Below are 15,339 nucleotides of genomic sequence, written 5' to 3'. Positions count from 1 at the left end.
GACATATCAGATAAAGGGCTAGTTTCCAAGAAGTATAAAGAACTTATTAAACTCAACAGCAAAGAAACAAACAATCCAATCATGAAATGGGCAAAAGACATGAAATGATTTCTTTAAAAAATTTTTTTTCCAAATTATTAAATGATTATAAAATCATTGTGTTTATCACTATCTTCTGACAAACATTTTGTTTATAAATGACAGTGTCTATTTTAACTGATAATTTCTAATGGGTTCTCCAGGAGCTGAGTGGAGTGAACCGGCACACTCTAGTGTCCCTTACCTGGCTCTGACAGCAAGTTCCTGTCAGACCTGGATCTTCTCAGGAGCCTTTTTACTTTTGCTTGAACCCCCTTTCATAAATCTTGTAAAGAAGCCTTGACTTTCCCTAAGTTTCCTATGTACAGTTTGTAAATGTTAATTGAGGGTAGTGTTACTATTAATAATAAATATATGAAACTTCTTAGGGTAGAAATTTTAGGCTTGCAGGCCTGGCAGTAATGCCCTCATTACTTACCCCCATTTGTGTGTGTGTGTGAAAATGCATTAATCTAACCATATTTGTAGCTCCAGAGGAGAGAGGATGGATGAACAAAGGAATTTTTTATGGATACTTAAATAGTTTTCTAGGAACCTAAAGAATGGTTGTAGCATTCTGGGACATTTTGGTTTTCCCCAAGAACAGGATCCTTGTGAGAAAGTATTCAAGGTTTAGCAAAACAGGAGATATAGATGTAGGAGATGTATATTGCATATTATCTGGCTTTTTTTTTTCAAGTTTTAGTTATTTTTAGTAATCTCTATACCCAACATAGGGCTCAAACTCACAACCCTGATACCAAGAGTCACATGTTCTTACTGAGCCTGCCTGGCATCCTTATCTGGCTTTCTTTTAAGGGCTTTCTTCTTTCCTTCAGTGAGATTAGTCGCCTGGACCTGGGTCTAAGTGTGGAAGTATGGAACAAAGGACTGATCTGGGACACCATGGTTGGGACTGTGTGGATTGCACTGAAGACTGTTCGTCAGTCGGATGAGGTCAGTCAATGCATTGTCAATTTGGAGGTACGGTTCTAGCCTATGCTTGTCCCCATCCTAGCTGCATTCAGCTAATATTCATCCATGCATCTTAGATTGTTCTGCCCCCCCCCTTTCTAATTAGTGAGCATGCAACCAGCCTATTGAGCATGAACCTCAGTCAGAGGTTCAATGGATTTTATTTAAGTCTTGTCTTCTCTCTGTCCTATGACTGAACTCAGAGGTTCCAGAACATTTTTTTAGCCATATCAGATAGATATCCCCTTCTCAGGACTGTGTGTGAGAGAAGGATAGAGGGATTGGAGGGAGAAGGAAAAAAGAGGGGGTATATGTTTGTGTATGTGATCTAGGATACCTGTGGTTTCTGCATTCCCCTCTAAGATACTATCCTGGGAGGGATCCCATTAAAATTCCTCAGCCTGGATCCTGTTCTCTTCTTTATTTCTTTGAATCACCAATTCCCAGGGAACTGGTTTCAATCTTCTGTCTTTCATATATAACCCTAACAGAGTTTAAGGAATTAATATGTGGGGCAATTGTTATTCATACTATCTCTATACATTATTCCAAGAGTGCTTTTCTACTTTATTTTCCCAGATCAAAACATAACTCAGCATCATTTCCCCGATAGACAGTTACTCTGAACTTGGAAAAAATGTATTGTATTCTTATTTGCCTTTAACATTGACTGCGTGTTTTCTCTAGGAGTATGGATATTGCAAGTGTGCCTCCCTTTCCTAAATTCTTTTAGTTCTGGCTAAGTCTCTACTTCCCCAGGCTGAGGGGTAGTTCATTTTTATTGTGGCTCCAGTTCAGGTGTACTTTAACTAGTAATGTTAGTAGCTCTTTACTGATTAGAAGTAGCAATACATATTAAGTGACACAGTCTTTAAAAATTGTGCAGATTAAATATTAATTTATGGAGATGTTTGGTTTTTGAGTTTGGTACTTCAAAATTCTATCTTCAGTGGTCTTTCAGAGAGCTGAGCAAAGTGATAGCTAATTGTCTACCAAAGAGGGAGAACAGAAACCACCTGGCTGTAGAAGCAGGTGGTGACAGTGGTATATTTGCCTCATCAGGATGTGAGTGGTCCCCAGGAGCTCTCCAATAAGGACATTCAGAGAAAAACACCAGCTCTTAAACCAGGAGGAGGGGAGGCATAAGAAATTAAGTTTAATCTTAGGTTTTTTTTTTTAGGAAGGGCCTGGGGAGTGGTCCACGTTGGAGGCAGAGACATTGATGAAAGATGATGAGATCTGTGGAACTAAAAACCCAACTCCTCATAAGATTTTGCTTGATACAAGATTTGAGTTGCCTTTTGGTGAGTTTATTGGACTGGACTTTGAAAACCATTTAATACTTTTTACCATATGGTTAACAATTGTTTGCTAGTCTCATTACTGTATTTTTTGTTTTGTCAGCTATCTCCTTTGAGGGCATTTTGTCTTCTGCCCTAGTCCCTATAACACTACCCTAGGAATGGTGCAAACTGTAGAATGGTACTCAGTAAAGAATCCACACTAAGTACATTCTCTTCAAGTCATTAGGTTTCTCTATTTTAATAACTTAGGAAATGCTTGTTAGAGAACATCAGTAATTTGTTCTTTTAATAATTTAACATTCATTGGCTTAAAGTGAATATATACCTTGTGATTTGTCAATTTAAATATTGAAATAGCATTGATAAATAGAAAAGTATTTGAAAATAATTTTTAAGTCAGAAAGACACATGCCATATGATTTCACTCATATGTGGAATTTAAGAAACAAAATAGATGAACAGAGGGGAAGTAAAGGAAAAATAAGATTAAAAACAGAGAGGGAGGCAAACCATAAGAGACTTCACTTTAGGAAACAAACTGAAGGTTGCTGGAGAGATAGTGGGTGGGGAGATGGAGTAGTTGGTTGATGGGTATTAAGGAGGGCCCTTGGTGTAATGAGCACTGGGTGTTATATGCAACTGAAGAATCACTAAATTCTACCCCTAAACTAGTAATACACTAAATATTAACTAAATTGAATTTAAATAAAAAATTTAAAACAATTTTTAGAAAACAAAAAAATACATATTCATGGCAAAAATAGGCTTTTTAAAAAATATATAGTTTTGCTGGAGAGTAGATCTGTGGAGCTCCACACACTGTTAGTCCATCCCTCATTTTATTTCATTTATTTATTTTTATCTTTTTAAATTTATTTATTTATTTTTTATTCATTTGTTCGTTCATGAGAGAGACACACAGAGAGGCAGAGACACAGACAGAGGGAGAAGCAGGCCCCATGCAGGAAGCCTGACATGGGACTTGATCCCAGGTCTCCAGGATCACACCCTGGGCTGAAGGTGGTGCTAAACCGCTGAGCCACGCGGGCTGCCCTATTTGTTTTTATTTTAAGTAGGCTTCACGTCCATCATGGGGCTTGAATTCACAACCCTAGGATCAAGAGTTGCATGTTTCATCAACTGAGTCAACCAGGCGTCCCCTCCCCACCATTGCGTTTTAAACAGATATTCCTCCCTTACAATACTGTATCACTTATATTGTGTCATTGGTGGCAGTATACATTTCTATCTAGATTTTGAGTTTCATGAGGGCTCTTGTGTACCTTATTTTGGTATCTTTAGAGTTTGCTTGGCATGTAATAGTGTCTGATAAATGTTTTTTTTTAATTTTTTAAAATTTTGAAATTTATTTTTAAAAAATATTTATTCATGAGAGAGAGAGGCAGAGACATAAGCATGGCTCTCTGCCTCTCTCTAATCTCATGAATAAATAAATAAGTTTTAAAAAATAATAAAAAATAAAGAGTACTTCTAAGGGAAGAATTTTAGCTTACAGTGTGCCATATTTTGGCAATGAAATTTTCTTTCGGATAATTCAGAAGCCCATGAAATATTTTATTCAGTTATATACCATTAACTTTTAAAAGTAGTAATGTGATTTTTTAAAAAGATTTTATTTATTTATTCATGAGAGACACAGAAAGAGAGTGGCAGAGACATAGGCAGAGGGAGAAGCAAGCTCCATGATTTGAGCCCGATGTGGGATTCAATCATGGAACTCCAGGATCATGCCCTGAGCCGAAGGCGGACACTTAACCACTGAGCCACCCAGGCGTCCCGTGATTTTTTTATGTTCAAAGTTTAGAAAATACAGGTATGCAAAAAAAAAAAAATTAAAATATGATCTCACGAACTGGAGATTTTTTTTAATGTGTTGATATGTTTCTTTTATTTAAAATTTTTATTTATTTATTTATTTATTTATTTATTTATTTATTTATTTGAGATAGGGGAAGAGGGGCAGAGAGAGAGGCAAAGAGAATCTCAAGCAGACTCCACGTGAGTGCTTGATTTCATGACCCTGAGATCATGAGCTGAGCTGAAACCAAGAGTTATTAGATGCTTAACCAACTGTACCATTGAGGCACCCCTGATATGTTTCTTTTTTTTTTTTTTGTAAATTTATTTATTTATTTATTTATGATAGTCACACAGAGAGATAGAGAGGCAGAGACATAGGCAGAGGGAGAAGCAGGCTCCATGCACCGGGAGCCCGACGTGGGATTCGATCCCGGGTCTCCAGGATTGCGCCCTGGGTCAAAGGCAGGCGCCAAACTGCTGCGCCACCCAGGGATCCCTGTTTCTTTTAGTTTTTTTATGCACTTAATAGTTATTCCTATAAAATAGTACAAATATATTTTAACTTGTTTTACTCACTAATTACATAGTTAAATAATTGCTCACAAAATAAATGGTATTCCTCTATAATATTTTTGGTGGTTGATTTTATTTTATTGTATGAACTTATAATAATAATAACATTTGTTGGCTGATTATTGTGTGCCAGTATGTATATCACTAAACATTTTTACATAGTATCTCATATAATCTTCATTTCAATCCTTCGAGGTAGATCCAACTGTGATCTGATTAGAGATGAGGAAATGGAGGCACAGAGTATTTAAATCTTTTGCCCAAGATCACATAGCTAGTAAGTAGGAAAGTGAGGATTTAAACTTGAATGATTTGGCTTTGGAAACTCGGCTTTTAATTTAAACTATAATACATTTAACCATTTTTCTTGCTGTGGATTTTGATTGTTCAAAGTTTGTACTGTTATAAATAGTACTGCAAGCGGAACCTGGGTGGCTCAGTCAGTTAAAGGTCTGCCTTCATTGGCCTTAGTCTCAGGTCATGATTCTAGGGTCCTGGGATGGAGCCCTGCCACCAGCTCCCTGCTCAGCTGGTACTCAGCCCAACCTTGTGTGTGGGCTTACATGCTCTCTCTTCTCAAAGAAAATCTTTTTGAAAAAAATAGTACTACAAGAAACATCCTTGTAGCTCCACATTTAAAACAAAAAAACTATTTTGAGGATTGAGGCAATAATACATGCACAATGGTCTTTTTTTTTTTTTTTAAAGTTACCCATTGGGGAAAAAAATTAAGTCTTCCTCACAAATATGTTCTCTTCCCTATAGACTACAATGATTAGTACTTTCTTGTGTATCTTTTCAATTTTTGAATATATAAGTACATGTATAAATTCTAACCTTTAAATTTATTTATTTATTTACTTTTAAAAAGATTTTATTTATTTGAGAGTGAAAGAAGGCGTAGCGTGCAAGCACATGAGCAGGGGGAAGGGGCAGAACAGAGAGGGAGAAGCAGACTCCCCACTGAGCAGGGAGCCATGACCTGAGCCAGTGCTTAACTGATTGAGCCACCAGGTGCCCCAACCTCTTTTTAAAATACAGTAGTAGGATATTTGTTGTATCTTGCTATTTTCCATTTAATAATGTACCTTAAGAATCATTCTACATCAGAACATATAAACAGCCCTTCTTCCCCTGTCATTTCTTTTTAATAAGTGCGGAATACACATTTTGTGGATGAGGTAGAGTTATATAAATTAGGTTATCCATTACTTGAAGGTTTTATTACAAAACATGAAGATATTGGCACCAGTTGGTGAAAAGCTGTTTGAGGGGAAGGAAGTGAAATTTTGGATTAGAGGGACAAAGGAGAGGGCCTGAGTTTGATTTCTTCATGTGGACTACTGGAAAGTCTGTTTAAATGTCTCCAAAGTTGATCTGATCCATATATTGCCTCATTGTTGTGTTAGGTATATGGAATATACTTGATTTTTTTTTTTACTTGATGTTTTTAGAAGTGGATTTTTTTTTAATTTACAGTCAGTCTTAAACATATAGAAATGAGGATGTACTATAATTTTTTTCTTGACTCCTTTTTTTTATTGTAGTAAAATCACATAACATAAAATTAACTGTCTTAATCATTAAGTGTAATGTTCACTGATATTAACACATTTATGATGTGCAACCATCACTGCCATTCACATCCATAACTCTTGATCATGTAAAACTGGAACTCTATACCCATTAAACTAACTTCCCCATTCTCCCTCTCCCTGTTCCAACCCCTGGCAATCACCATTTTACATTCTGTCTCAGATTTTAACTGCTCTAAGTATTTCTTGTAGGTGGGATCATATAGTACTTGTCCTTTTGTAACAGGTTTATTTCATTTAGTGTAAGGTCCTCAAGGTTCATTCATGTTGTGGCATGTGTCCTTTTCAAGGCCGAGTCATATTCCATTGTATGTATATACTACATTTTGCTTATCCTTTCATTCATTGATGGGTAATTGAGTTGCTCCCACATTTTAGCTATTGTGAATAATGCTGCTATGAACTTAGGTCTACAAGTAACTCTCTGAGATTCTGCTTTCAATTCTTTTGTGTATATACTGAGAAATGGAATTGCTAGATCATATAGTAATTCCATTTTTAATTTATTAAAGATTTGCCATGCTGTTTTTCATAGTGGCTTATCATTTTATACTGCCATTAACCATATACAAGGGTTCCAGTTTCTCCACATCCTCATCAACATTTGTTATTTTCTCTTTTTTTAGAGTGGCCATCCTAATGGGTGTAAAGTGGAAACTCATTGTAGTCTTGATTTGTATTTTCCCTAATAATCAGTGATATTGAGCATCTTTTCATGTGCTTATTGGCTATCTGCTTTTTTTTTTTAAAGATTTTATTTATTCATTCATAAGAGAGAGAGAGAGAGAGAGAGAGGCAGAGGCAGAGACACAGGTAGAAGGAGAAGCAGGCTCCATGCAAGGAACCCAGGTGGGACTCGATCCCCGGGTCTCCAGGATCATGCCCTGGGCTGAAGGCGGTGCTAAATCGCAGAGCCACGTGGGCTGCCCCTTATTGGCTATTCGTATATCTTCTTTGGAGAAATGTCCATCAAGTCCTTTGTGATTTTTGAATTGAGTTTTTGTTTTATTGTCTTTAAGTTTTAGGAGTTCTCTATCATTGTAGGCATTAATTCCTTATCAGATACATTTTGTAAATATTTTCTCCCATTCTATGGGTTACTTTTTTGTTCTGTTGATACTATCTTTTGATGCAGAAAATTTTATTTTCATGAAGTCTTGTTTGTCCGTTTTTTCTGTCGTGACCTGTACCTTTGGTGTTCTAAGAGATCAGTGCCAAATCCATAGTTATGCAGCTTTTGCCCTATGTTTTCTTTTAAGAATTTTATTAGTTTTAGGTATTAAATTTAGGTCTTGATTGATTTTGAATTAATCTTTCTCTGTGGTATTAGGTAGAAGTCCAACTTCATTCTTTTGCATCTGGATATCCAGTTTTCCTAACACCATTTGTTGAAAGACATTTTGCCCTATTAAGTGTTCTTGGTACCCTTGTCAAAAAAATCATTTGACTGTGTATGTGAAGGTTTATTTCTGGGCTGTTTTATTGCTTTGTATGTCTGTGCCATGCTCTTTTGATTACTGTAGTTTTGTAGTAAGTTTTGAAATTAGGAAATTTGGGTCCTCCAGTTTTGTTCTTCCTTTTCAAGATTGTTTTAGCTATTTGGGGTTACTGAGATTCTGTATGAATTTTAGAATGAGGTTTTCTTTCCTTTCTTTTTTCTTTTTCCAGTTAATGGGTAACTTTATTTTCTTTTTCTTTTCAAAATTTTATTTTAAATTCTGGTTAGTTAACATACACTGCAATATTGGTTTCAGGAGTAGAATTCAGTGATTCACCAGTTACTTAAAACACCCAGTGCTCCTCATAACAAGTGCCCTCCTAATGTACATCATCTGTCTGGCCCATCCCCCACCCACATCCTTCCATCAACCCTCAGTTCTCTGTCTTTCAGAGTCTCTTATGGTTTGTTCCCTTCTTTCTTTTATTTTTTCTTCGCATATGTTCATCTTAAATTCCACAGATGAGTGAAATCATATGGTATTTGTCTTTCTCTAACTTATTTTGCTTAGCATAATATACTCTAGCTCTATCCACATTGTAGCAAATGGCAAGATTTCATTATTTTTTATTATTTTAAAAATTATTTTTATTTTTGAAGGAGAGAGAGCCTATATATGCATGTGAGTTGGGTGGGTGGGTGGGGGGTAAGAGGCAGAGGGAGAGAGAATCATTTTATTTTATTTAATTTTAATTTTAATTTTAATTTAATTTAATTTAATTTAATTTAATTTAATTTAATTTAATTTAATTTAATTTAATTTTATTTTATTTTATTTTATTTGGGAGAGAGAATCTTAAGCAGACTCCATGCCTAGCTCAGAGCCCAACCCTGAGATCATGACCTGAGCCGAAATCAAGAGGTGGATGCTTAACTGACTGAGCCACCCAGGTGCCCCAAGATTATATTCTGTTTGATGGCTGGGTAATATTCCATTGTATAATGGAATATTCCATTATACACACACACACACACACACACACCACATCTTCTTTTTCCATAGAATGAGACTTTCTATGTCTGCAAAAAAACAGATTTTGATAGCGATGCATTATGTAAATCATACTGGGTAGTGTTGACATTTTAACAATATTAAGTGTCCTAATCCAATGGAAATAATAGTACATTACTTTGTTTTCTGTGAAGATTCAAGATCATGTTTATGACAAGAACCAAGTCACCAGTAAAATTAGTCCGTCACTTTCTAATTTTGATTATTTGATGGAAAAAGGATTATTGACCCACAAACAAATTAAAAATCTAGTAACATAGTTTCTTCTTTTTTGTGGTAGATATCCCAGAGGAGGAAGCCAGATATTGGACCTACAAATTGGAACAAATCAATGTCTTGGAAGCTGAGAGTGAGGTAGGAATTGCCTTATTTGTGATACAGAGAGATGGAGAAAATTTCTTTCTAGGATACTTTATAGTTTGTCAAGGGAGGGGCCCAGAAACATGTTGAAAAATGAAAGAATTTAAAAAAAAATGAAAAATGAAAGAATTTAAGCTACATTAAAGAACAAATGGAGCTGGAAGGAATCATTCATTAGAAAGATCTAACTCCCACTTTTTCTATTTTTCTCATTGTCCCCATAAATGGCTGAGTTGGCTTTTAGTCTGGCTCTAGTAAGTGAGAACTTATACTAGGGAAACTGTCCTCTTGTTACACAGATGGCATTTCTTCCAATTCCCAGATTTTTGGATAAACAATTGACCCTTGAACAACAGGAATTTGAACTGTGTGGGTGCACTTACAGATTTTTTTTCTGATAAATGCAGTATAATTCTGTAAATGTATTTACTCTTATGATTTTAACTTTTTTTCTCTAGCTTATAAGAATATAGTATGTAATACATAAAACATACAAAATATGCTTTAATTGACTGTTTATTGGTAAAGCTTCCCGTCCACAGTAGGCTTTTAGTAGCTAGGTTTTTGGGGGATCAGAAGTTAATATGTGAACTTTTGCCTGTGTGGAAGGTCAATGCCACTAGTCCCCCATTGTTCAAGAGTCAACTGTAGGGGATCCCTGGGTGGCGCAGCGGTTTGGCACCTGCCTTTGGCCCAGGGTGCGATCCTGGAGACCCGGGATCGAATCCCACATCGGGCTCCCAGTGCATGGAGCCTGCTTCTCCCTCTGCCTGTGTCTCTGCCTCTCTCTCTTTCTCTCTCTCTCTCTCTGTGACTATCATAAATAAATTAAAAAAAAAAGAGTCAACTGTATATTGTTATTTGTATGTTCTTTTTAGGGATGCTTGGGCTATTAAATGCTTGGTCCTATCTTATCTCCAGAGATAAATCTGGTGCACAGTAGGGAACTCAGTCTGAGCCATCAGCAATGGGGAATGTTTTTGTTACTGGTGGTGGAGGGAAAAGATCAGATTTTCATTTTTGGACATGTTGGGCTGTTACAAAATTGGTCTGATTATAAGGTAGAATTTGGAGTGCCAGCAAATATTTCAATGGAAATGTCTGATAAGCAACTTCGTTAAAGAATATGAAGGTCAGGATTAGATAGGGTGAGGAGCTATAGGCATAGAGTTTGGATACATGAACATAAGTGCATTTGGAGTCAGCAAATACATTTTCTTTCTTTTTTTTTTTTTTAGTGGTGTATCACCATGAATTATGGATTTTGATATCATTGATTTGTTTTTAATCTGTTGCAGTCATTGTTCTTTTTGATACTAAAATCATCTCATCTTTGGTTAGTGGGATATTCAAGTTGTATTCTTTTTTTTTTTAAAGATATTATTTATTTATTCATGAGAAACACAGAGAGAGGCAGACACAGGCAGAGGGAGAAGGAGAAGCAGGCTCCCTGTGGGGAGCCTGATGTGGGACTAGATCCCAGGACCCTGAGATCACGCCGACCCAAAGGCAGACACTCAGCCGCTGAGCCACCCAGGCATCCCTCAAGTTGGATTCTTTGTGCTTTTTTTTCCTGTTTTTATCATGTAAAAATTTTAAGGGGATATAAAAATAGAGGGAATAATAAAATGAAACTTGTACACACTCCTAAGATTCAGTAATTATCAAGATTTTGTCACATTTGGCTGCAAAATCATTTAAAAAACACAATGTAGAATCTTATCTTTTTATTCTCTGATGTGTATATAGCAGTTCCCATACACAGGAACCCCTTGGGTCAGACGCACTAAATTAAGACTAGCTTAGGGATCTCCCACTTGATACAGTTGAATTGTACCACCATTTATTACTTTTCTTACTCATGGGCAATTAAATTTCACTAGTACAAATGTATGCTGCAGTGAACATTTTTGAGTCTATTTTTCCATGTTTATGTATGAAAGATTCTTTGGGTATATACCCAGGAAGTAGAATTGCTTGGTTGTGGGGTATGCCCTGTTCAGTCATACTAGATATTGTAAATTTTTCTCCAAAATAACTCTACCAATTTATATTCCATTTTCCTGCTTCTCTGTATACTTACTGATACTTGATATTACCAGATTAAAAATTTTTGCTAATTTAATAAGTTTAAACCATTGTTGTTTTAATCTGTTTTTCTGTTTATTGATAACATTCATTCATTCATTTATTTGACAAATTACTTACCAAACACTAAATACCAGGCATTGTTTTATGTGCTTGATAAACATCAAAGGTTAAACAAAGAGCCCTGTTCTCATAGATCATATAGGAGGAGGCAGACAATAAGTAGGATCGTAATAAATATAGTAAGTGTTAAAGTTTGAGAAGTGCTATGGGGGGAAACCTGTTTTCTCCAGGTAGTTTTGCATTTTTTTTTGTTAGATATTCATTCCTAATCATGGTATTCTAAAAAAATTACATTTTCTAATAGTTCATTGTTGTTATAAGGCAAAGCTTTGTTGCTCATTTTTAGTATTGATCTTATTCAGCAATTTAAAAAATTTAATTACAGTATAATTTTAATTACAGCATTATATTAGTTTTAAGTGTACAATATAGTGATTGAACAGTTTTTGTATTACTCAGTGCTCATCACGATAAGTGTACTCTTAATCCCCTTCATCCTAGTTTATCTCCCCTACCTCTGATAACTATCAGTTTGTTCTCTATGTTTAAGAATCTGGTTTTTGGTTTGTCTCTTTTTTTATTGTTGTTCATTTGTTTCTTAAATTCCACATATGAGTGAAGTTGTATGATATCTGTCTTTTACTGACTTATTTCACTTATTAATATATTCTTTAGATCCATCCATGTTGTTGCAAGTGGCAAGATTTCATTATTTTCTGTGGCTGATTAATATCCCATTGTGTATATATACCACATCTTCTTTTCCCATTCATCTATCCATGGACACTTGGGTTACTTCCGTAATTTGACTATTGTAAATAATGCTACTTTAAACATAGGGCTACATACATCCTTTCAAATTAGTGTTTTTATACATTTGGGTAAATATCTAATAGTGGAATTACTGGATCATGTGGTAGTTCTATTTTTAACTTTTTGGGAACCTCTATACTGTTTTCCACAATGGTTACACCAGTTTACATTCCCACCAGCAGTGGGATCTGTCTTTTATTCCTTATTGGAATTAGTAATAGCAGTATCTACCTCTGATACTTGTATCATAGTTTATTGCTTATAAAGTACTTCACATATAAACGTGTATTTACATATAAAAAGTGTTTTGTGTTTTGGATTCAACTACCTGTAGTGCCCTGTACCATTAATACTCCTATGTAAGCTGCCATAAACTTTTGTCGGGATTATTGCAGTAATTAGTCTTTCCCTCTTGTTCCCTATAGTTTATCTCACACAGCAGTAGGACTTTTTTTTTGGTATATATTTTTTTATTGGAGTTCAACTTGCCAAAATATAGCATAACAGTGCTCATCCAGTCAAGTGTCCCCCTCAGTGCCTGTCACCCAGTAACCCCATCCCCCCGCCCACCTCCCTTTCTACCACCCCTTGTTTGTTTCCCATTGTTAGGAGTCTCTCATGTTCTGTCACCCTCTCTGATATTTCCCACTCATTTTCTCTCCTTTCCCCTTTAATCCCTTTCACTTTTTATATTCTCCAAATGAATGAGACCATATAATGTTTTTCCTCTCCGATTGACTTACTTCACTCAGCATAATACCCTCCAGTTCCATCCACGTTGAAGCAAATGGTGGGTATTTGTCATTTCTTTTTTATTTATTTATTTTTTTTATTTATGATAGTCACACAGAGAGAGAGAGAGAGAGAGAGAGGCAGAGACACAGGCAGAGGGAGAAGCAGGCTCCATGCACCGGGAGCCCGACGTGGGATTCGATCCCGGGTCTCCAGGATTGCGCCCTGGGCCAAAGGCAGGCGCCAAACCGCTGCACCACCCAGGGATCCCGTATTTGTCATTTCTAATGGCTGAGTAATATTCCATTGTATACATAAACCACATCTTCTTTATCCATTCATCTTTCGATGGACACTGAGGCACCTTCCACAGTTTGGCTATTGTGGACATTGAGCAGAAGGACTTTTAAAGTGTAGTCAAGTCATATCTCTCTTGGATTTAAAAGCATAAATGGCTTCCTTTGGGGTGCCTGGATTCCTCAGTCAGTTGGGCAGTTGGATGTCTGCCTTTGGTTCGGCTCATGATCTCAGGGTCTTGGGATCCACCGCATTGGGCTTCCTGCTCAATGGGGAGTCTGCTTCTCCCTTTCCCTCTCCCTCTGTGGCTCTTCCTGCTTGTGCTCTCTCTGTCAAATAAATAAAACTTTTAAAAAATTATAAATGACTTCCCAATACACTAGAATAAAGTCCAGACTCCTTACCATGACCTCTGTCAAGGCCTTTGTGTATAATGGGGTATTCAAGAGGTATCTGTTGAATGAGTGGCTCATTCATTGGCAGTGTTAGAGTGCTCTGTCTTACCTAGTACATCAGAGTGTAGTAATAAGTGACAGAGTCAGGATGAGAACTCCAGATCTCATGTTTACAAATTGCTGGACCAAATTATATTTTTTGAATCCTCCAATAGGCTCTGAATCAAACTATTTTTCAGACTGTATACCTGTGTTAACTTTTTCTTTCTTTTTTTCCTTTTATTTATTTATTCATGAAAGACACACAGAGAGAGGCAGAGATATAGGCAGAGGGAGAAGCAGGCTTCCTGCAAGGAGCCCAGTGTGGGACTGGATCCTGGATCCTGGGACCATGCCCTGAGCCAAAGGCAGACGCTCAACCGCTGAACCACCCAGACATCCCAAGCCACCCAGGCGCCCCTGTTGTTGTTGTTCTTTTTTAAATTTATTCATGAGAGAGACACAGAGAGAGGCAGAGACATAGGCTGAGGGAGATGCAGGCTCCCTGTGGGGAGCTCCATATAGGACTCAATCCCAGAACCTTGGGATCATGACCGGAGCCAAAGGCAGATGCTCAACCACTGAGCCATTCAGGCACCCCTGTGTTAACTTGTTTACCTGCTCATCCTTAAGACTTGCATTTAGTTCTGATCTCTCTTTTTTTTTTTAAGATTTTTTAAAAATTTATTTATTCATGAGAAACACACACAGAGAGAGAGAGAGAGAGGCAGAGACACAGGCAGAGGGAGAAGCCGGCTCCACGCAAGGAGCCCGACGTGGGACTCCATCCCCGGTCTCCAGGATCACACCCTGGACTGCAGGCGGCGCTAAACCACTGCACCACCGGGGCTGCCCAGTTCTGGTCTCTTTTATAGAGCTTTTTTTTTTTTTTTTTAAATGGCTTCAATAATCTGTTTTTATGGTTGTGATGGTGGTGTTGGGTTGGGGAGACTAGAGTATAAGTTGGAAGAGGACTCTAGTAGGTTTTAGTTATTGTGTTACGTGTTTAAGTCATTTCCCTTCCCACATGACCTTGTGAGAGAAGTGCTATTACATTTTTAAAGATGAGAAAACTCACTTTTAGAGAGATTTTCAGTTCCATCACCCAAATGGAGAAATTTATACAAGATCCATAAGAAAACTCAGAGGACTGAGCTTCAAGCTTCCTAAGGCTCCTCTAAGCCTTCTACAGCTGCCTGGCAGAGCTGGTACATACCCAGGTGCCCTTGGTTGGAACAATCTCTGCTATCCTGCTTTAGCCTGTTGCATTAGGCAAAGACCACATTTCATAGTCTGGCCTCTATGTCAGGGCCACGTAGGTGAATGAGCAGGATGATCTGTTTCTGTTCAGTAAAAATTTAACTCTAGTCAAAAGCTAAACCTTTTACATATTGCTGTGATCCCCCGCCCCCACCCCCACTTGGACCTCTTATCTGTATTTTTTTTTCTTTCTCCTTTCTGCTTCTAGTATTCTATTCAAGAAGAAAGCCAGAGGAAGCCATTGCCCACTGCTGCCGCCCAGTGTTGTAAGTGAGAAACTTGTCTCTGAATGTCCTTAATCACAGCTTTCTTTTTCTTTTCTTTCTTTTTTTTTTTCTTTAATCACAGCTTTCTGTCAGTTCTCCAAACAGGACTTTTTTGGAGTTGGGGAGGTTGGAGATGTAAATAGAAGATATTCTGGAAGCACACCTATTCA

The 15,339-nt window shown here is 37.0% G+C and overlaps 1 protein-coding gene across 1 annotated transcript in view; it reads left to right on the top strand.

Moving 5' to 3' along the window:
• UNC13B (unc-13 homolog B) overlaps positions 1-15,339 on the top strand; it is a 227,314-nt gene that overhangs the window by 66,416 nt on the left and 145,559 nt on the right. Inside the window, exons 4-7 of the mRNA XM_055301919.1 lie at positions 918-1,035; positions 2,234-2,357; positions 9,137-9,210; positions 15,112-15,169. Coding sequence (XP_055157894.1) covers positions 918-1,035; positions 2,234-2,357; positions 9,137-9,210; positions 15,112-15,169 — 374 coding nt within the window. The remainder of the gene's footprint in view (positions 1-917; positions 1,036-2,233; positions 2,358-9,136; positions 9,211-15,111; positions 15,170-15,339) is intronic.

The sequence above is a fragment of the Nyctereutes procyonoides genome, unplaced genomic scaffold (genome assembly GCF_905146905.1).
Source record: "Nyctereutes procyonoides isolate TBG_1078 unplaced genomic scaffold, NYPRO_anot_genome, whole genome shotgun sequence".
NCBI lineage: Eukaryota > Metazoa > Chordata > Mammalia > Carnivora > Canidae > Nyctereutes > Nyctereutes procyonoides.
This window is presented reverse-complemented; position numbering and strand designations above follow the sequence as displayed.